General features: G+C 47.7%; 1 protein-coding gene across 1 annotated transcript in view; it reads left to right on the top strand.

Moving 5' to 3' along the window:
- Positions 1 to 14547, top strand: part of BRWD1 (bromodomain and WD repeat domain containing 1) — a 79776-nt gene that overhangs the window by 38241 nt on the left and 26988 nt on the right. Inside the window, exons 19-26 of the mRNA XM_055129576.1 lie at positions 2677 to 2860; positions 4238 to 4331; positions 6539 to 6670; positions 9585 to 9679; positions 10520 to 10709; positions 11240 to 11365; positions 11468 to 11575; positions 13918 to 14042. Coding sequence (XP_054985551.1) covers positions 2677 to 2860; positions 4238 to 4331; positions 6539 to 6670; positions 9585 to 9679; positions 10520 to 10709; positions 11240 to 11365; positions 11468 to 11575; positions 13918 to 14042 — 1054 coding nt within the window. The remainder of the gene's footprint in view (positions 1 to 2676; positions 2861 to 4237; positions 4332 to 6538; positions 6671 to 9584; positions 9680 to 10519; positions 10710 to 11239; positions 11366 to 11467; positions 11576 to 13917; positions 14043 to 14547) is intronic.

Raw genomic sequence — 14547 nt, 5'->3', positions numbered from 1 at the left:
CAAAAAAAACCCAAGAAACTCCAGATACATTAAAAAAAAAATACTGAATCGATCAATGAAGATAACAATTTTTGTAAAGTAAACAAATTTCAGGTTTTTTTTTTTTTCCAGCACTGCCAGTGGTGCTTAGGGCTTACTCCTGGTTCTACACTTAGGAAGTACTCCTGAGGGGTCTTGCGCTTGGGGGTCACCATGTGGGAAGCTGTGGGCCATTTCTGGCAGTCTCAGGCAGTGTGGGGTGCTAGGGATCAAACCTGGAAGCCGGCTGTGTGCACGGTGCTGACCACTGTGCTGTGTCCCCCGCCCTCAAGCTTCGGGCTCTGTAGGTGAGGATATTTTGATTGTCAGCTTAAGCTGTGTTTCTGCTTTGTTTTGGGGCTACACCTGGTGGTGCTCAGGGCTCACTCCCAGCAGTGTGGCCTCAGGGACCCTTAGGGTTGCTGGGGATCGGATCTGAGTTGGCTGCATGCTCGGCAAAAGCCCACCCACTGTCGTGTTTCTTCAGTCCCAGTGCTGGAGCTCCCACACACGCGCCTCATGCAGAGTCTGGGCACGGGCCCTCTCTTTCTGCCTGCGTCTTTACAGAGAGGGTGGCTGTCGGATCAGCCACATTCTCTGCAAGTACCTTACCTGCTTTACTGCTTCCCTGGCCTCCAGTGCTACTTTAAGTAGGTGGAATGTGGTGTCACATGTAGCATGATTGATAGCATAAGGACATGCGTATAAGAATGCACACGCCTGTTCACTGCTGGCTGTTCGCATAGGACACAGGCTGACGTAAGTGGAGGAGAATTTTTGTCTCCTGGAAAGGATGGACTGTTGTAGTGGTGGCACAAGCTCGTTTATCCTGTGGGGTTTTTTTTGTAGGGGAGTTGTAGAGGTTGGGGTTCGGAGCATGCTCTGTAGTGCTCAGTGTGTAATCATCACATGGCATGGGGTTGCTCCTGGCGATTGAATTGAACTCAGCCCTGTGCAAGTCTGTGTCTCAGGCCCCCCCCCCGCCTCCCCCGCCCTGTTATGGGCCACACCTGGCGGTGCTCAGTGGCTCCTGTGGGATGCTGGGTATTGAACTGGGTTGGCTACGTGCAAGACAAATAACCTACCTTGCATACAGGGTACGATCTCTCTGGCCCCTGTTTATGTATTTAAAGCCACTTGACCTGGGACTCCCGTGGCAGGTCCCATCCTTACAGACTTTTTTCTCCCTTTTCTTCTCCTTGGGAGGTTGCTGTGTTTCTTGCAGCCCAGCAGGTGAGTCCTGCGCAGGCTCAGGGCTCACAGCTGTTGGTATTGCCTTATCACCCACACCTGCCCGACTCTTGGTACGTGCTGCTATCATTTACCTCCCCTTGGCTTGGTTTTTGGGACACACCTGGCAGTGTTCAGGGGTTTACTTGTGGTTCTGCACTCAGAAATTACACCTGGTGTTGCTCAAGAGGGCTAATTGAGATGCCAGGGATTGAACCCTGGTTATTGTGTGCAAGGCAAGTGCCCTACCTCCTGTTCTATTGCTAATTTATTTAATGGAATTAGAAAAAAAATAGATTAATGAAAGTAAATTTAAAAACTTTTTTTTTTTTTTTGGCTTTTTGGCTCACACCCAGTGATATTCAGGGATTGCTCCTGGCTCTGCACTCTGACTCCAGGCAGTTCTGGGGGTAGCATAAGGGACGCCGGGATGGAACCAGGGTTGGTCTTGTGCAGCAGCATTCGGCCACTTGTGATAATTTAATGCTTTTAGTTTGGTTTGAGGACCATGCTCAGTGTTGTTCAGCGCTTACGATCCTCTCTATGCTCAGGAATTACTTTTAGCAGATTCTGGAGCCCATCTGGGATGCTGGGGATTACACTGGGGTGAGCAGGCAAGCTCTTCTCTGGACTCTCCACCCGCAATCGTTGTGTGTTCCTGTGGTGTTGCTGAAATCTGTCTGAGCATCACGGAGTGGTTGGTGCTGGCCGAGCCTTCTGTATGCTGTTTTTGCTCCTCGAGCTGGGTGGGCGTCTACACAACTTTCCCATCACTGTGCTCTGCTCCTGCCGGGCTGGCAGGAGTGGGAGATGTGGAGGTCATGTAGCCCCGAGCACCAGGAGCAGTGCAGGTGGAACCGTTGGCCAGGCTTGGCTGCTCAATGAGGTCCGGCTGTGGAGCTGGGCTGTATCTGTGCCAGGTGCTGGGTGTGGGTGCAGACGTCAGGGATTTGTAGTTGGGGGGCGGCGGCAATCTGTGCTCCCCCTTTTTGAGAAGGCCCCAGGGTTCTCAGTCCGGAGACTGTTCTATCTCAGACCGTTCACCGGCTTGGTGATGTTGAGTGAATGTTGTTGGAATGCTTGTTCTAGAGGCGCTGTGTTGAGGAGGCTTCTCTTCAGTGTAATCTTTCCAGAACTTGTTTTCATGCTCATAGGAGAAGGCATTTTTAGGAATTCAAATATGGAAAAAAAAACCCACATAAACTCCCCCCAAAACCTATGAATTCTAGTGAAAGTAGAAGCTAATAGGTCACTGTTCTGTACTTTGTATTGTTATCTTAGTTACACTTCAGTTTTCCCCCAAAAGTTCTTTAAGTAGATTTTTTTTATTTTTCAGTTATCTGTTGAGAAACTTACATTCTTTTTATGTGTTTAAGATAATTAATTGGAAAGTAGTCTTTCAGTCACCTTCTGCTGGTTTTCCTCTAGGCTTTAGGCGACTGAGCCTGGACATGCAGTCCCCTCCGAACATCGGCCTGCGCCGGAGCGGGCAAGTGGAAGGTGTTCGCCAGATGCACCAGAACGCGCCCCGGAGCCAGATTGCCACAGAGCGGGACCTGCAGGCTTGGAAGCGAAGAGTGGTTGTCCCAGAGGTACCACTAGGCATATTTAGGTTTGTTTTAGGATATTATTAATATTGCTTTTCTGTACACAAATGCAGCTATGGTTATTTAACACAAGTTTTAATCCCTTTGTGGCATAAACAGTCATGGATATAGTTCAGTAATGGATTGCCATCCGTGTTTATCACGGTAGGAAACTGTCAGAATTGCCCTTTTTACTATGGCAAATTTTGTTATAGCCAATCTCATTTTATATTCAGTTCGCTGTTTGCCTCAATTCAGAGTTGATGCATTTTCTCCAAGTATGTGAAGTATTTATGTGTACCTTCCCTTTCTGCTGGGTCTGTCAGGAATGGGACCTCTGGCCTCACATGTCTTCCAGGCACAGACTCTCAGCCTGGACCGGCTCTGGTGTTCTTTTGTTTGTTTGTTTTTTGATGCTTTTTGGGTCACACCCGGCTCTGCACTCAGGAATCACTCCTGGCTGTGCTCAGGGGACCCTATGGGATGCTGGGAATTGAACCCTGGTTGGCTGCCTGCAAGGAAAATGCCCTCCCTGCTGTGCTATGGCTCCAGCCCCAGCTCTGGTGTCTTAGAATGCCGTGGAGCTGTAACTGCCTTGCCGAGAGATTTCCAGGGCTGGGGCTGGAGCGCTGAGCAGAGTGCTTGTCTGGAGGCTCGAGGGCCTGAGTTCATCAGCAAGAAGGAAGAGAAAGTTCTCAGAGCAAGTACTCGATGGTTGAGTTCACAACTGTTTCCTAGTTTCGACATTACAGTGTTGATTTCCTATTTCTGGGTGCCTGGGCTGAGTCCTAGGCCCCAGCAGGGTATTGTGCAAGTGCCTAAACCCCCGCACACGGTGCTGGCCCCAGACAGTGATATTTCAAGCGTTCATTTATATTTTTGTTTTATTTTGGATTTTTGGGCCACACCTAGCAGTGCCTGGGGCGTATCCCTGGCTCCATGCTCAGTAATCACTCCTGGAGTGTTGGGAGGTTTCTGACGGATGCGCAGGACACTGGAAGGTCCGCTGCTGTGTCTGCGTCAGTGTTGTACATGAAATACAGGTGAGGAAAAGTCGCTGCAGCATAGTCGAGCCTGTGTTCTGCGGTTCCTAAAGGAAACCTGGGTTTTGGGTGTGTTTGCTCAGAGAAGGATGTGCAGGCTTGGGGATTCAGGCCTTGGGGCTGTGCGATTAGCCTGGCACTCCTGTTGGAGACGGTTGTGGGCCAGTTATGCTGCAGAGGAGAAACAGGGTCTCCTAATTGTCCCTTAGATTTTGTTCTAGTCAGTGCCTGACATTTAGTTTTATTACTGTAGGAAATTTGTGTTGAAGTGAATCAGCATTATAATAGTTAAATTTCCTTTGTAGATCATTTCTAATCCATCATTTAGTAACTAACAATTGGTACTTTTAAATTTTTCAGGAAGCTGGAAGACTTCAGAATCGAGAAAGGTGAGGAGGAAAGAAATCTTTATATCATTGGAAGGAAAAGGAAGACTTTCCAGCTTGCACAAAAGGTCAGCTTCATTTCACTTTCTTATGAATAAACGAATTAGAAATTAAATCTCAGAGTGTTAAGAATTTCTTGATTAAACTTTTTGTGGATTTAAAATTGTAGACACTTGGGGCTGGAGTGATAGCACATCGGGTAGGGCATTTGCCTTGCACGCTGTCAACCCGGGTTTGGTTCCCAGCATCCCATATGGTCCCCTAAGCACCACCAGGAGTAATTCCTGAGTGCAAAGCCAGGAGTAACCCCTGTGCATCGCCGGGTGTGACCAAAAAGCCAAAAAAAAAAAAAATTATAGACACTGGGTTGTACAGTTAGGGAAGAGTCTGAAAACGCCGCTGTCTCTCTCCGGCCCAATACAGTTTCAGTTGTGAAGCTTGATATGCATTAACAAAAACAGTTAGAAATGTCAGACCTGACAAACTAAGGAAAACAGCCTGTTCTTTATTTTTATTTATTTTTTAAATATGTTTTGGGCCATGAGTCAGGAGTCAGGTTGGTGCCTGTCCCAGGGAAGCGGTGGCCTCACTGAGTGGACAGGTGACTCAGTGCGGGAATCCAGTGAAATGTGCCTCTGGGCCCAGCAGTGCTGGGGCTGTAGGTCAGTTAGAAGTGTGGCACACAGGACATGGGGTTGAGGAGTTGCATGGCCCAGTCCTTATTTAAAAATTAAAGCCAGGGGCTAGAGAGACAGCACAGTGGGTAGGATGCTTGAGTTACATGTCGCTGACCCAGGTAACAATTCCCGCACCTCATATGGTCCCTGAGTACCACCAGGAGTGATCCCTGAGCACTGCCAAATGTGTCCCAATGCCCCATCCCCTCAAAAAAACAATCTGAATCAAGTGGCTGGAGTGACAATGCAGAGGTTAGGATGGTGGCTTTGCACTCAGCCCAGTTTGGGTTCAGTCCCTGGCCCCCTTGCAGCGCCAGGGCCCCTCCAGGCGTGACCCCTGCACAGAGCCTGGAGTGAGTCCTGAGCACAGCTGGGCGTGCCCAAAAGCTAAGTAAGGCAGAGGGTGTGGAGGAAATAATTAGACCCTTTTTTTTTCCTTTTCCTTTGTAGGTTATTTAAATTTATTGTGATGAAAATATACTTTTAAAACATCAGAGGGGCTGGAGTGATAGTACAGCGGGTAGGATATTTGCACGTGGTTGTTCCTGGTTTGATCCCTTGCATCCCATATGGTTCCCTGAGCACCATCCGGAGAATTCCTGAGAAGAGTCAGGCTTAATCCCTGAGCATTGCTGGGCGTGCCCCCCCAAAAAACAAAACAAAAACCCCAAGCACACCTAAAGTACTATAACATTTTAAATTTCAATTGGGAAATAATGAGTTTACACTCGTCAGTTATTTTCTGTATGTTTTCACACATTACATTATATATAAGCATTTTTACTTTCTGTGTAATTTTGTTTTTTGGTATGTTTTTGATTTTGCTTTTTGGGTCATACCCAGTGATGTGTGGGGGTCACTCCTGACTCTGTACTCAGGAATTAACCGTACTGGTGCTCAGGGGACCCTCTGGGATGCTGGGGATCGAGCTCTGGTTGGCCATGTGCAAGGCAAATGCCTTACCCGCTGTGCTATTGCTTCGGCCCCTTTTGGCCAGAGTCAGGCAGGGCTCAGGGCTTACTCCTGGCTCTGCTCAGGGAGCACTCCTGGACAGGGCTTATGGACCATGTGGATTGTTGGGGACTGGATCCAGGTCAGCTGCAATCTTTCTCCAGTCCTAAGATAATTTATTTCTTAAGTGATAGTTTTTTTTTTTTTTTTTTTTTTTTTTGCTTTTTGGGTCACACCTGGCGATGCACAGGGGTTACTCCTGGCTCTGCACTCAGGAACTACCGCTGGCGGTGCTCAGGGGACCATATGGGATGCTGGGAATCGAACCCGGGTCGGCCGCGTGCAAGGCAAACGCCCTACCTGCTGTGTTATCGCTCCAGCCCCCATTAAGTGATAGTTTTTTGTTTCTCCCTGCCACCAGCTTATTCATGATAAAATAGTTATTTTACATCATAATGTGGAGAATGCCATTTGGATGCATGTTATTTACCCATGTTTTCTCCATGCAGTAAAACCATACCATTTTACAATATGTTGAATGGATCCATTAGAGAACTTTTGTTTTATTTTCTTAATTGGTATTTTAGGCATGTCTCTGTATTAGCCAGTTGTTGGCGATTGACTTGTTTATTGCCTGTTTATTTCAGTCTGTTCCAGTGGTTCTGATGTCACAGTCTCGGCAGAGGACGTGTCGACGTAAATATCCAAATTATGGGAGAAGAAATCTTGGACGACTTGAGTTATCTTCTGAAAATGAATCTTCAAGCTCTGTAAGACATGTAAGTCGAGTAACTGTAAATTACAGAAATAGCCTGAATTTGTTTCTTAGGTTTGAATGCACTCTAAAATTATGGAAAACATATTGTTTTATGGAAAACATAGTGTTTTATAGAAGAAATTTAAAATTTTCAGGTTTTTTTCCAAGAATCTTTAGCAGTTTTATTTACATATCTACCACAGAAGTGTAAAATTGGGTGTTCCGAGTGTCTTAGTTGGATTGTGCCATTATAAGCACTTAGTTTCCAAATACTTGCATTGCCTATTAGAGGGCCCTTCGCCTGCCCGGGGAGCGAGGGTGGTTGAGGTACTGCCTTGCCTGGGCCTGAGACCCAGGAAACAGACGCTTCGGTTCTGTGCAGTTGTCCTCATTTCCGCCCCAGTGTCCTTTTCCAGCTAATCTTCTCGGTCTGTGGTTCCATATTTTGACCCTTGCCTGTAAGGGGGTCCTGAACTATTTTGTGACCCTTCTTCCCCCCCTTATAGCTCAGTGCTTTCCATGCTGACGCACATACACGTACCTGGTTGAGAACTCCTTTTCCCAGTCGTCCCCCAGGACACACAGTAGACTGTAATTTCTGTCCCCACTTGGCAGCGAATGCACGTTTGTATGTTGCCCCACGTTGGCTGTTCGTGTTGCGCTGCTGAGCAGTACTCCTGTGCTTTCCTGCGCTGCCTCTGTTCCCCCGGCTCTGGTTCAGAGCAGGTTTGCTGGGTCAGCTGTCCATTGACACTCAGAGTCTCATTAGGCAGAGGGCCTCAGAGGGCCAATTCAGAACATGTAAGTTTGGCTCATTGATACTGATCCTGACTCCTTGTAGACCGGGGCCTGTCAGTGGAGCTGGACCAGGGCCAGGGTGGCAGGGCCAGTGGTGCTGCCCGGCTGTGCTGGACCTGGGCTCAGCGACGAGCTGGTGACACTGAGGTGTGACGCCTGGGGTTGACTGTGTAACTTTCTTCCCCGTTTATTATTCGTTTATTCCAATTTCTCCCTTACACTTCATTTAAACACTGTGGTTGACAAGGTTGTTCATGACTATTTGTTGCAGACATTCAGTAATCCAACACCAGTCTCATTGCCGGTACATCTCCCCTCCATCATTGTTTCCAGTTTTCCCAGTCTTAAGCTGCCCCCATAGCTGGTCCTTAATAATTTATTTAATGTTGCTTGTTATCAGTAATTTCCTAAGAAAATGACAAAAAAATGTTTTCTGAGAAGGAAGTTAGTGAAGATTGTTGTATCTCACCTTGAAGCCATTAAGTCCCTGTGGGAGAGTAGTAAGGTTATTAACAGGTTTTTATATTTTGTTCATTGATTGCCTTTACGTTACACCCCATCCAATCCAGTGTGCTACTGCTGGTTTATCAGTGTTGTAGAGTTTGAGATATCCAGGAACTGCAACATTTTAAAGGGGTGTTAGAGCTGCAGTTAAGTTTTAAGGTGTGTGGTGACTTTGGAGTGTGTGCGTGACTGCTGTGGCTTCTGGAAGTACAGGGAGATGGGGGAGATAGTCCATTCCCGACTCTGCCAGAACCTGGATTTTTTCAGTCACCAAACCTGCATACCTGAGTTTTTCAGTGGATTAATTTCTGGGTGAGGCTCATCCTGTGCAGCGGGGTCTGGCCGGGAGCATGGGGGCGATTGTGGAGTGGGAGAGCTTTCTGCTCTGGGGCTCTGGGCAGCTGCAGGGCTGGCCTGTCCCACTCCAGGGTGCCCTGGACGCCAGCCTTGCATGGGTATACAGGAGTCTTCTGCAACTTGTTGATCTCTTTCGAGGTTTTTGAGTTTCTGGATCATGGTATACATGAGCTTACACGGCACTGAAGGTGGTTCATGGGCGTGATTAACGGGGCTTTGGGAAGTACAGGGGGCTGGTGGGGAATCGCCTGTCCCACCTGGAGCAGTTGTGGCTCCAGGGACCGGAGCCAGGCTGCCTGACGGCGGCACTCTCTGGACCAGTGGTCACGGCCTCGTACAGCAACACGACTTCTGTCTGAGAGGAAAGCTTGACAGGTTGGATTTAATTGGAATGAAAATCTGCAGCTTTCGGGGAGATTAAGAGGATTCAAAGATAAGCCATGGACTGGGAGAAAATATTTATGAGTTCTCTGGTAGGGCCAGAGAGGTTGTACAGGGCGTAATGCATGTGGTGAGTTCCAGCCTGGCCTCAGCACCACATCGCCCCTGCATCTCACTAGGAGCCCAGCACCATACATGCTTGAGACATGGTTTGCCGAGAATTCCCTGCAGGGGTCCCTGAACCTCTTGAGCACTGCTCATGCAGCCCCCCGAAACAGAATCAAACCAAACAAAAATCTGCCCGGAGCAGGAGTAGTTAGTACAGCAGGGAGGGCGTTGGCCTTCTGTGCAGCCGACCCAGGTTCAATCTGTAGCATCTCATAGGCCGTCTGGTGTGATTCCTGAGTGCAGAGCCAGGAGTTGTCCCTGAGCGTTGCTGGGTGTGACCTAAGAAGGAAAAAATGTAAACTAAAATCAACTGCTAGCCCTGTGCGGGTTTGGTTGGATGGCAAGGTGTGTGCCATCTCATCCATCCTGCCCCAAGCTCTTGCCTGGCCCCTGCCAGCGGGCTCTGGGCGCTGCAGGGGCTGTGTAAGGCAACCGACCCCTCGCAAACAAAATAAAACACAGGAACGCAGATTTCTAACATTTCTTTTGATTTGCTCACTTCACTCAGAAACTGGTTTCTTGTGGGACCTTCTTTTGTGATTACTGTTACGGTGCCTTGTGCCTGAATAACAAAGGATGTAGCAGACATCATTCACTCTTGTTTCAAGTTTGTTCAATTCCATTTGATTCCTCAGTCACTGTGCACCTGAGATTATTAGACTTACTGTGCTTTTTCTTGTGTTATATAACCTCAGAAATAAAGATTTTACTTCCCCCGCACTCATTAGGAGACATCTTGTGATCAGAGTGAAGGTTCTTGTTCTTCCGAAGAAGAAGAGTGGAAAAGTGATAGAAGAAGTCCAAGTGACAGCGAAAGTTCCAGGTATATGCTTTGGCGTTACTGCTCATGTGAGCATTTTGTTCATTTAGTCCTTTGTGTTTTTGCCTCTGAGCCGGTGCTAGCAGGGCCCAGCTGTGTGGCTGCTCCCTTAACCCAGTGCTCGAGGGATCAGTGGAGCTGCTGAGCATCTGCCAGCTGGAGGTGCTGGTGGGGGGCGCTTTCCCGAGATGGGGGATACAGAAGGTCAGGGGCCTTGTTTATGGTCGGTGAAGGGCCTCCTTTTTCTGCTTGATTCTTCATCGTCTGGCTGCATCTCTGCCTTCCTACTCATGTTGTTCTGGGGTGAGACCCCTTCTGGGCAGGAAGTTCTGGCCACCTGGATCTTCCTGTCTGCTGTGGCTCATGTTCTGTTGGACTTTGCATAGTCTCCAGTTTTCCCGGAAAGCCAGTAGGGCTAGGGGTGGTGGTTGGATGCTTGTGGTTTTAGTTTCTGTTTGGCTCAGACTTGGTGCTCAGGGCGTCTCAGGCCACCCTGGGGTGGGGGGTGGATCATCCTGGCTGGCCGTAGACCGGGCAAGTGCCGCTACCTGCTGTGCTGGTGCTCCCGCCCCACTTCAATGTTCTCTTAAGATTGTTTTATTTCTTTGCTGATTGGACTTCTGATTCCATATAATTTAATGTGTTTTCCCACTTTTTTAGAGGGTGTCACAGGTGTCACAGTGCTCAGGGCTTATTCATGCCCCTGTGCTCAGGGATCACCCCTGTGGTGTTTGGGGGGACCAAATGGGTACCAGGGATGGAACCTAGGTCTGCCACATACAAGGCGACAGCCCTCCCTGCTGTAGTATCTCTGTCACCCCTTAGCATGCGTTTCTTTCCTAGTGATTCTTCATCCCGATACTCCGATTGGACAGCTGACGCGGGCATCAATTTGCAGCCTCCCTTACGGACTTCCTCACGTCGACGAGTGACTCGATTCTGTAGCAGTTCAGAAGATGAAATGTCTACAGAGAATTTATCTCCTCCAAAAAGAAGACGAAAGAGGAAGAAAGGAAACAAGCCCAAAAAAGAGGTCAGGAAAGAGTGTGTGTGTGTGTGTGTGTGTGTGTGTGGTGGCAGGAGTGGCCTGCAGGGATCGCTGACAGCGGGGGGGACTCTCTAGGGTGCTCGGGATTGAACCTGGGTGGAGGAAGGTCAAATGAAGTGCCCCTCCTGTTGTGCTCTTTCGAGCCCTCAGTATTGCTTTCAAACTCTTTCTTGGAGTCTCAGTGAATAAGTTACTTGAGATTGGGTCTCAGACATACAGGGCTTCCACCCACACCGCTTCACCAGTTCCCTCTGATTCCACTAATGTCCCTACTTTGCCTTCCTCCCCGTCAGTGGCACCTTTCTCTTTCTGCGGGCTCTGTGTTCTGCAGTAGTGTCCCTGATGGGTGCCCAGCACGTCACTGTTCTTGTGCACGTTAACGTACTGAATCTGTACTGTAGAAAAGCTATTGCCTCATCTATCATTCTCTATACAATTTTTTTGTTTTGTTTTTCTAGTCAGAGTGCTGCTGTTTGCTGTTCTAGTAAACTTTGGTCCTTTCTTTACCTTAACAGAATTTGAGGAGAATGTCTCCTGCAGAATTTTCAAATATGGATCATTTATATGAGTTTCATCCTCCAATTTGGATAACAGATACCACACTTCGAAAGTCTCCTTTTGTTCCTCAAATGGGGGATGAGGTGAGAGCGATGCTACTTAAAAGCATGAATATGGAGCAGATTCTCAAAAAGAAAATTGAGAGTACTCTTATAAGTACTGACCTCTGTACTTTCATTTTGTAGGTAATATATTTTCGACAGGGTCATGAAGCTTACATTGATGCAGTTAGAAAAAATAAGACTTACGAATTGAACCCTAATAAGGAACCTTGGAGAAAAATGGATCTTAGGGTAAGGTGATTATTAAGTTATTGAATGGTACTTGCATTGTTTGTTCATACATCTATTTTAAAAGTCCACTGAGATCTGGTTTATTATTGCTTTTCAGATTCATACTTAAGATCCTTTCTGTTACTATAAGTTGTAAGACCTAGTAGGTTGTAGCAACGTTGGTGAGCAGAGACGGTATCTTGCTTAGTGAAATAAGATTGTAAGAGAAATCAGTTAGAGGAAAAAAGTTTATTGATGAATCAACTTAAGCTTTACCAAGGAAGGGAAGGTGGCAGGTAAATTGGGTAAAATAGGTCAGCTGTATGATATAGGATGGAATAGCACTTTCTGTGGGGCCTTTTTCTTTATTGTTGGTTTTGGCCCATACCAGCAGTGCTCAGGGGATCACTCCTGCCAGGGATCAAATCTAGGTCTGTGCAAGGCACACGCCGTACCTGCTGTACTGTGACTCCGGCCTCTATGGTGACTGTTCACACTCTGTAACGTGCTGTAGGCCAGTGCTCGTTAGCCATGAGGTGTCTGCGAGTTCCCTTACTTAGAGTAACGGAAGGCTGTTCCGCTTGACACTTGAAGGCGTTTGTGCCTGGTCAGTCTGATTGGTGTGTGCAGATTCAGATGCATCAGAGCTTCTCAGGGCAGCTGGAGAAACCTTATGTGACTGGGGTCCTGAGTTCCCAAAGGAAAAACACACAGTGGTTTTTAGTACAATGTCGATTGTACTAGCTCAGATACAATAAAATCTAGATGACACTAGCTCCTTTATATTAACTGAGTAGAAGATTAATTTTATTTTTTTTTTAGTGAAACAAGAGTTTACTTTTGCGTGAAGGGGATGTGGGGGAAGGAAAAAGATCCATGTGTACGCGAGAACACAACCTTAGAGGAATGAGTGAGCAGACACACGTGAGAGATTCGTGGTCAAGGGCAAGCCAGGATTTAGTCTAACATTTTAAAGAAAATGCCGCCTATTTGGTTGTTCGTATTTCCTCAGTATTGTGATAGAGCAGTCTCGTCACCGTAGTGAGTCCGCTGACAACGGAAAATGAAGGCACTTAAATTGAAATCAGTGATTTTATTGCAGCCTGTAATGTATGGAAATTTATGGGCACTGTGGGTCATTCATGGGTATTACTGTTATTATTTTTTGGGGGTGTTTTGGATCACACGTGGCCGTGCTCAGGGGTTACTCCTTGCTTTGTGCTCAAGGATCACACCTGATGGGGCACGGGGTGCTGAGGATCAAGCCTGGGTCAGCCACATGCAAGGCAAGTGCTTTACCCACTGCGATCACTTTACCCCACTGGGTTTTAAGTTTTGGGAGGCCACACTGGGCAGTGCTCAGGGCTCACTCCTAGATCTGCACTGAGGAATTACTCCTTACGGTGCCCAGAGAACATGTGCCCACCAGCGCCTTCCCTTGCTTCTCCACTCCCCTCCTGTGTGCTGTGTAATAGAAGGACTTTGGAGAGGCCCCCGCTCCCCCAGTGCTGCATCCCCGACAACCAGTGCCCGACTGCTGTGCGCTCTGCTGGGCGCCTGGCGCCCTCCCCAGCACTGCTCGGATCCTCCGGCTCTCGCTCTGCCCAGACAGAGAACTTGGCTGCTAGAGTGATGACTACTTCACAGTACATTACTGAAAGGAAAATGGGTGTGAATTGCTGTTGGCAGTTACTTACTGTGACTTAGGACGTGTCTCTTAGTCCAAAATCCATACATCAAAGTGTCAGTGATTGCGCAGTTAGAATTGTTACAAGGAGGTTTTTTTCCCCCCCCTTTTTTTAAAAGAAGAGAGTTTGTGTGTGAGAGTGAGAGGAGAGCGAGATCTGGCAGTGGTCAGGGTTTCTCCCGGGGTGCTGGGGGTAGAACCCGGTCTGACCCCGTGCGAGCAGAGTGCCCTGCCCGCTGTACTGTTACCCTGGTCCCCAGAGTGTCATTTCTTACGTTAGAATTTTTGTTGTTTTTGGTCCACACCTGGTAGTGCTCTGGGGGTACTCCTGGTGGTGACAGGCCCCCTGTGGGGTGGGGGGAGGGAGCCGGGGCGGTGTATGCACGCAGGTGCTCTGCTGCCTTGTCTGTCTCTCCGGCCCGTTTCTCGAGAAACGGCAGGAAATGTCTTCAAAAATGGAGTGGATAAAAATGGACTTAAAATTATTGCTTCAAAAATTAACATAAGCTTTAGCTTTGCATAAAAAAAGGCTGTAATTAAAGTTAAATAGGATGCTGGTCTGAAAGCCTAAATTGGAACTTGACATAATTTGGCAATATGTAGAGAATAAGTCTTCAAAAATCTCTTTATTTGAACAACTTAAAATATTTCTTCTTTTTAAAAATGTTTATTAAAGGATCAAGAGTTGGTGAAAATAGTTGGAATTCGATACGAGGTTGGGCCCCCTACACTCTGCTGCCTGAAACTGGCCTTCATAGACCCAGCAACTGGGAAACTCGGGGACAAGTCCTTCTCTATCAGGTATGTATGTTTCCTGCAGCGGGTGAGTTCCGCCTGGGTCTCGAGTCCTGCTGGCCAGCCTGCGCTCCCCGCAGCTGCAGGAAGGGTCAGAGAAGAGCGCGGCGGGCAGGAGCCCAGGGAACTCAGAACATGCTTATGCCGTCAGCACGGAGGCAGTGGCATGTTTGAACCAATTTTCCATGCCACGTAAGTGGAGAATTCTGACCTGTAGTGGGGAAGGTCTTTTGCCTTTCTTCATGAGAAAATGTAAGAAGGATTGGCTCAGCTTCTCCTCTAAGCACCGTGAGCGCTACTCTCTGGGGCTAGAGGGCCGTATGCAACTGGCTGGTGCCAGCCGAGTGTCATGCAAGTGGAAACAGGATTTTGAAGACTTGGTGTTGAAGAAAAACCAAAATATCTGTATTTAGTTCATCGTATTATTATGTGCTAAAACAGTTACAACACATTGAGTTAAATACACAAGTTAAATTGACTTGTTCCCTGTAGTCATAGTTTGTTCCGTTTC

Source organism: Sorex araneus, chromosome 2 (genome assembly GCF_027595985.1).
Source record: "Sorex araneus isolate mSorAra2 chromosome 2, mSorAra2.pri, whole genome shotgun sequence".
Lineage (NCBI taxonomy): Eukaryota > Metazoa > Chordata > Mammalia > Eulipotyphla > Soricidae > Sorex > Sorex araneus.
This window is presented reverse-complemented; position numbering and strand designations above follow the sequence as displayed.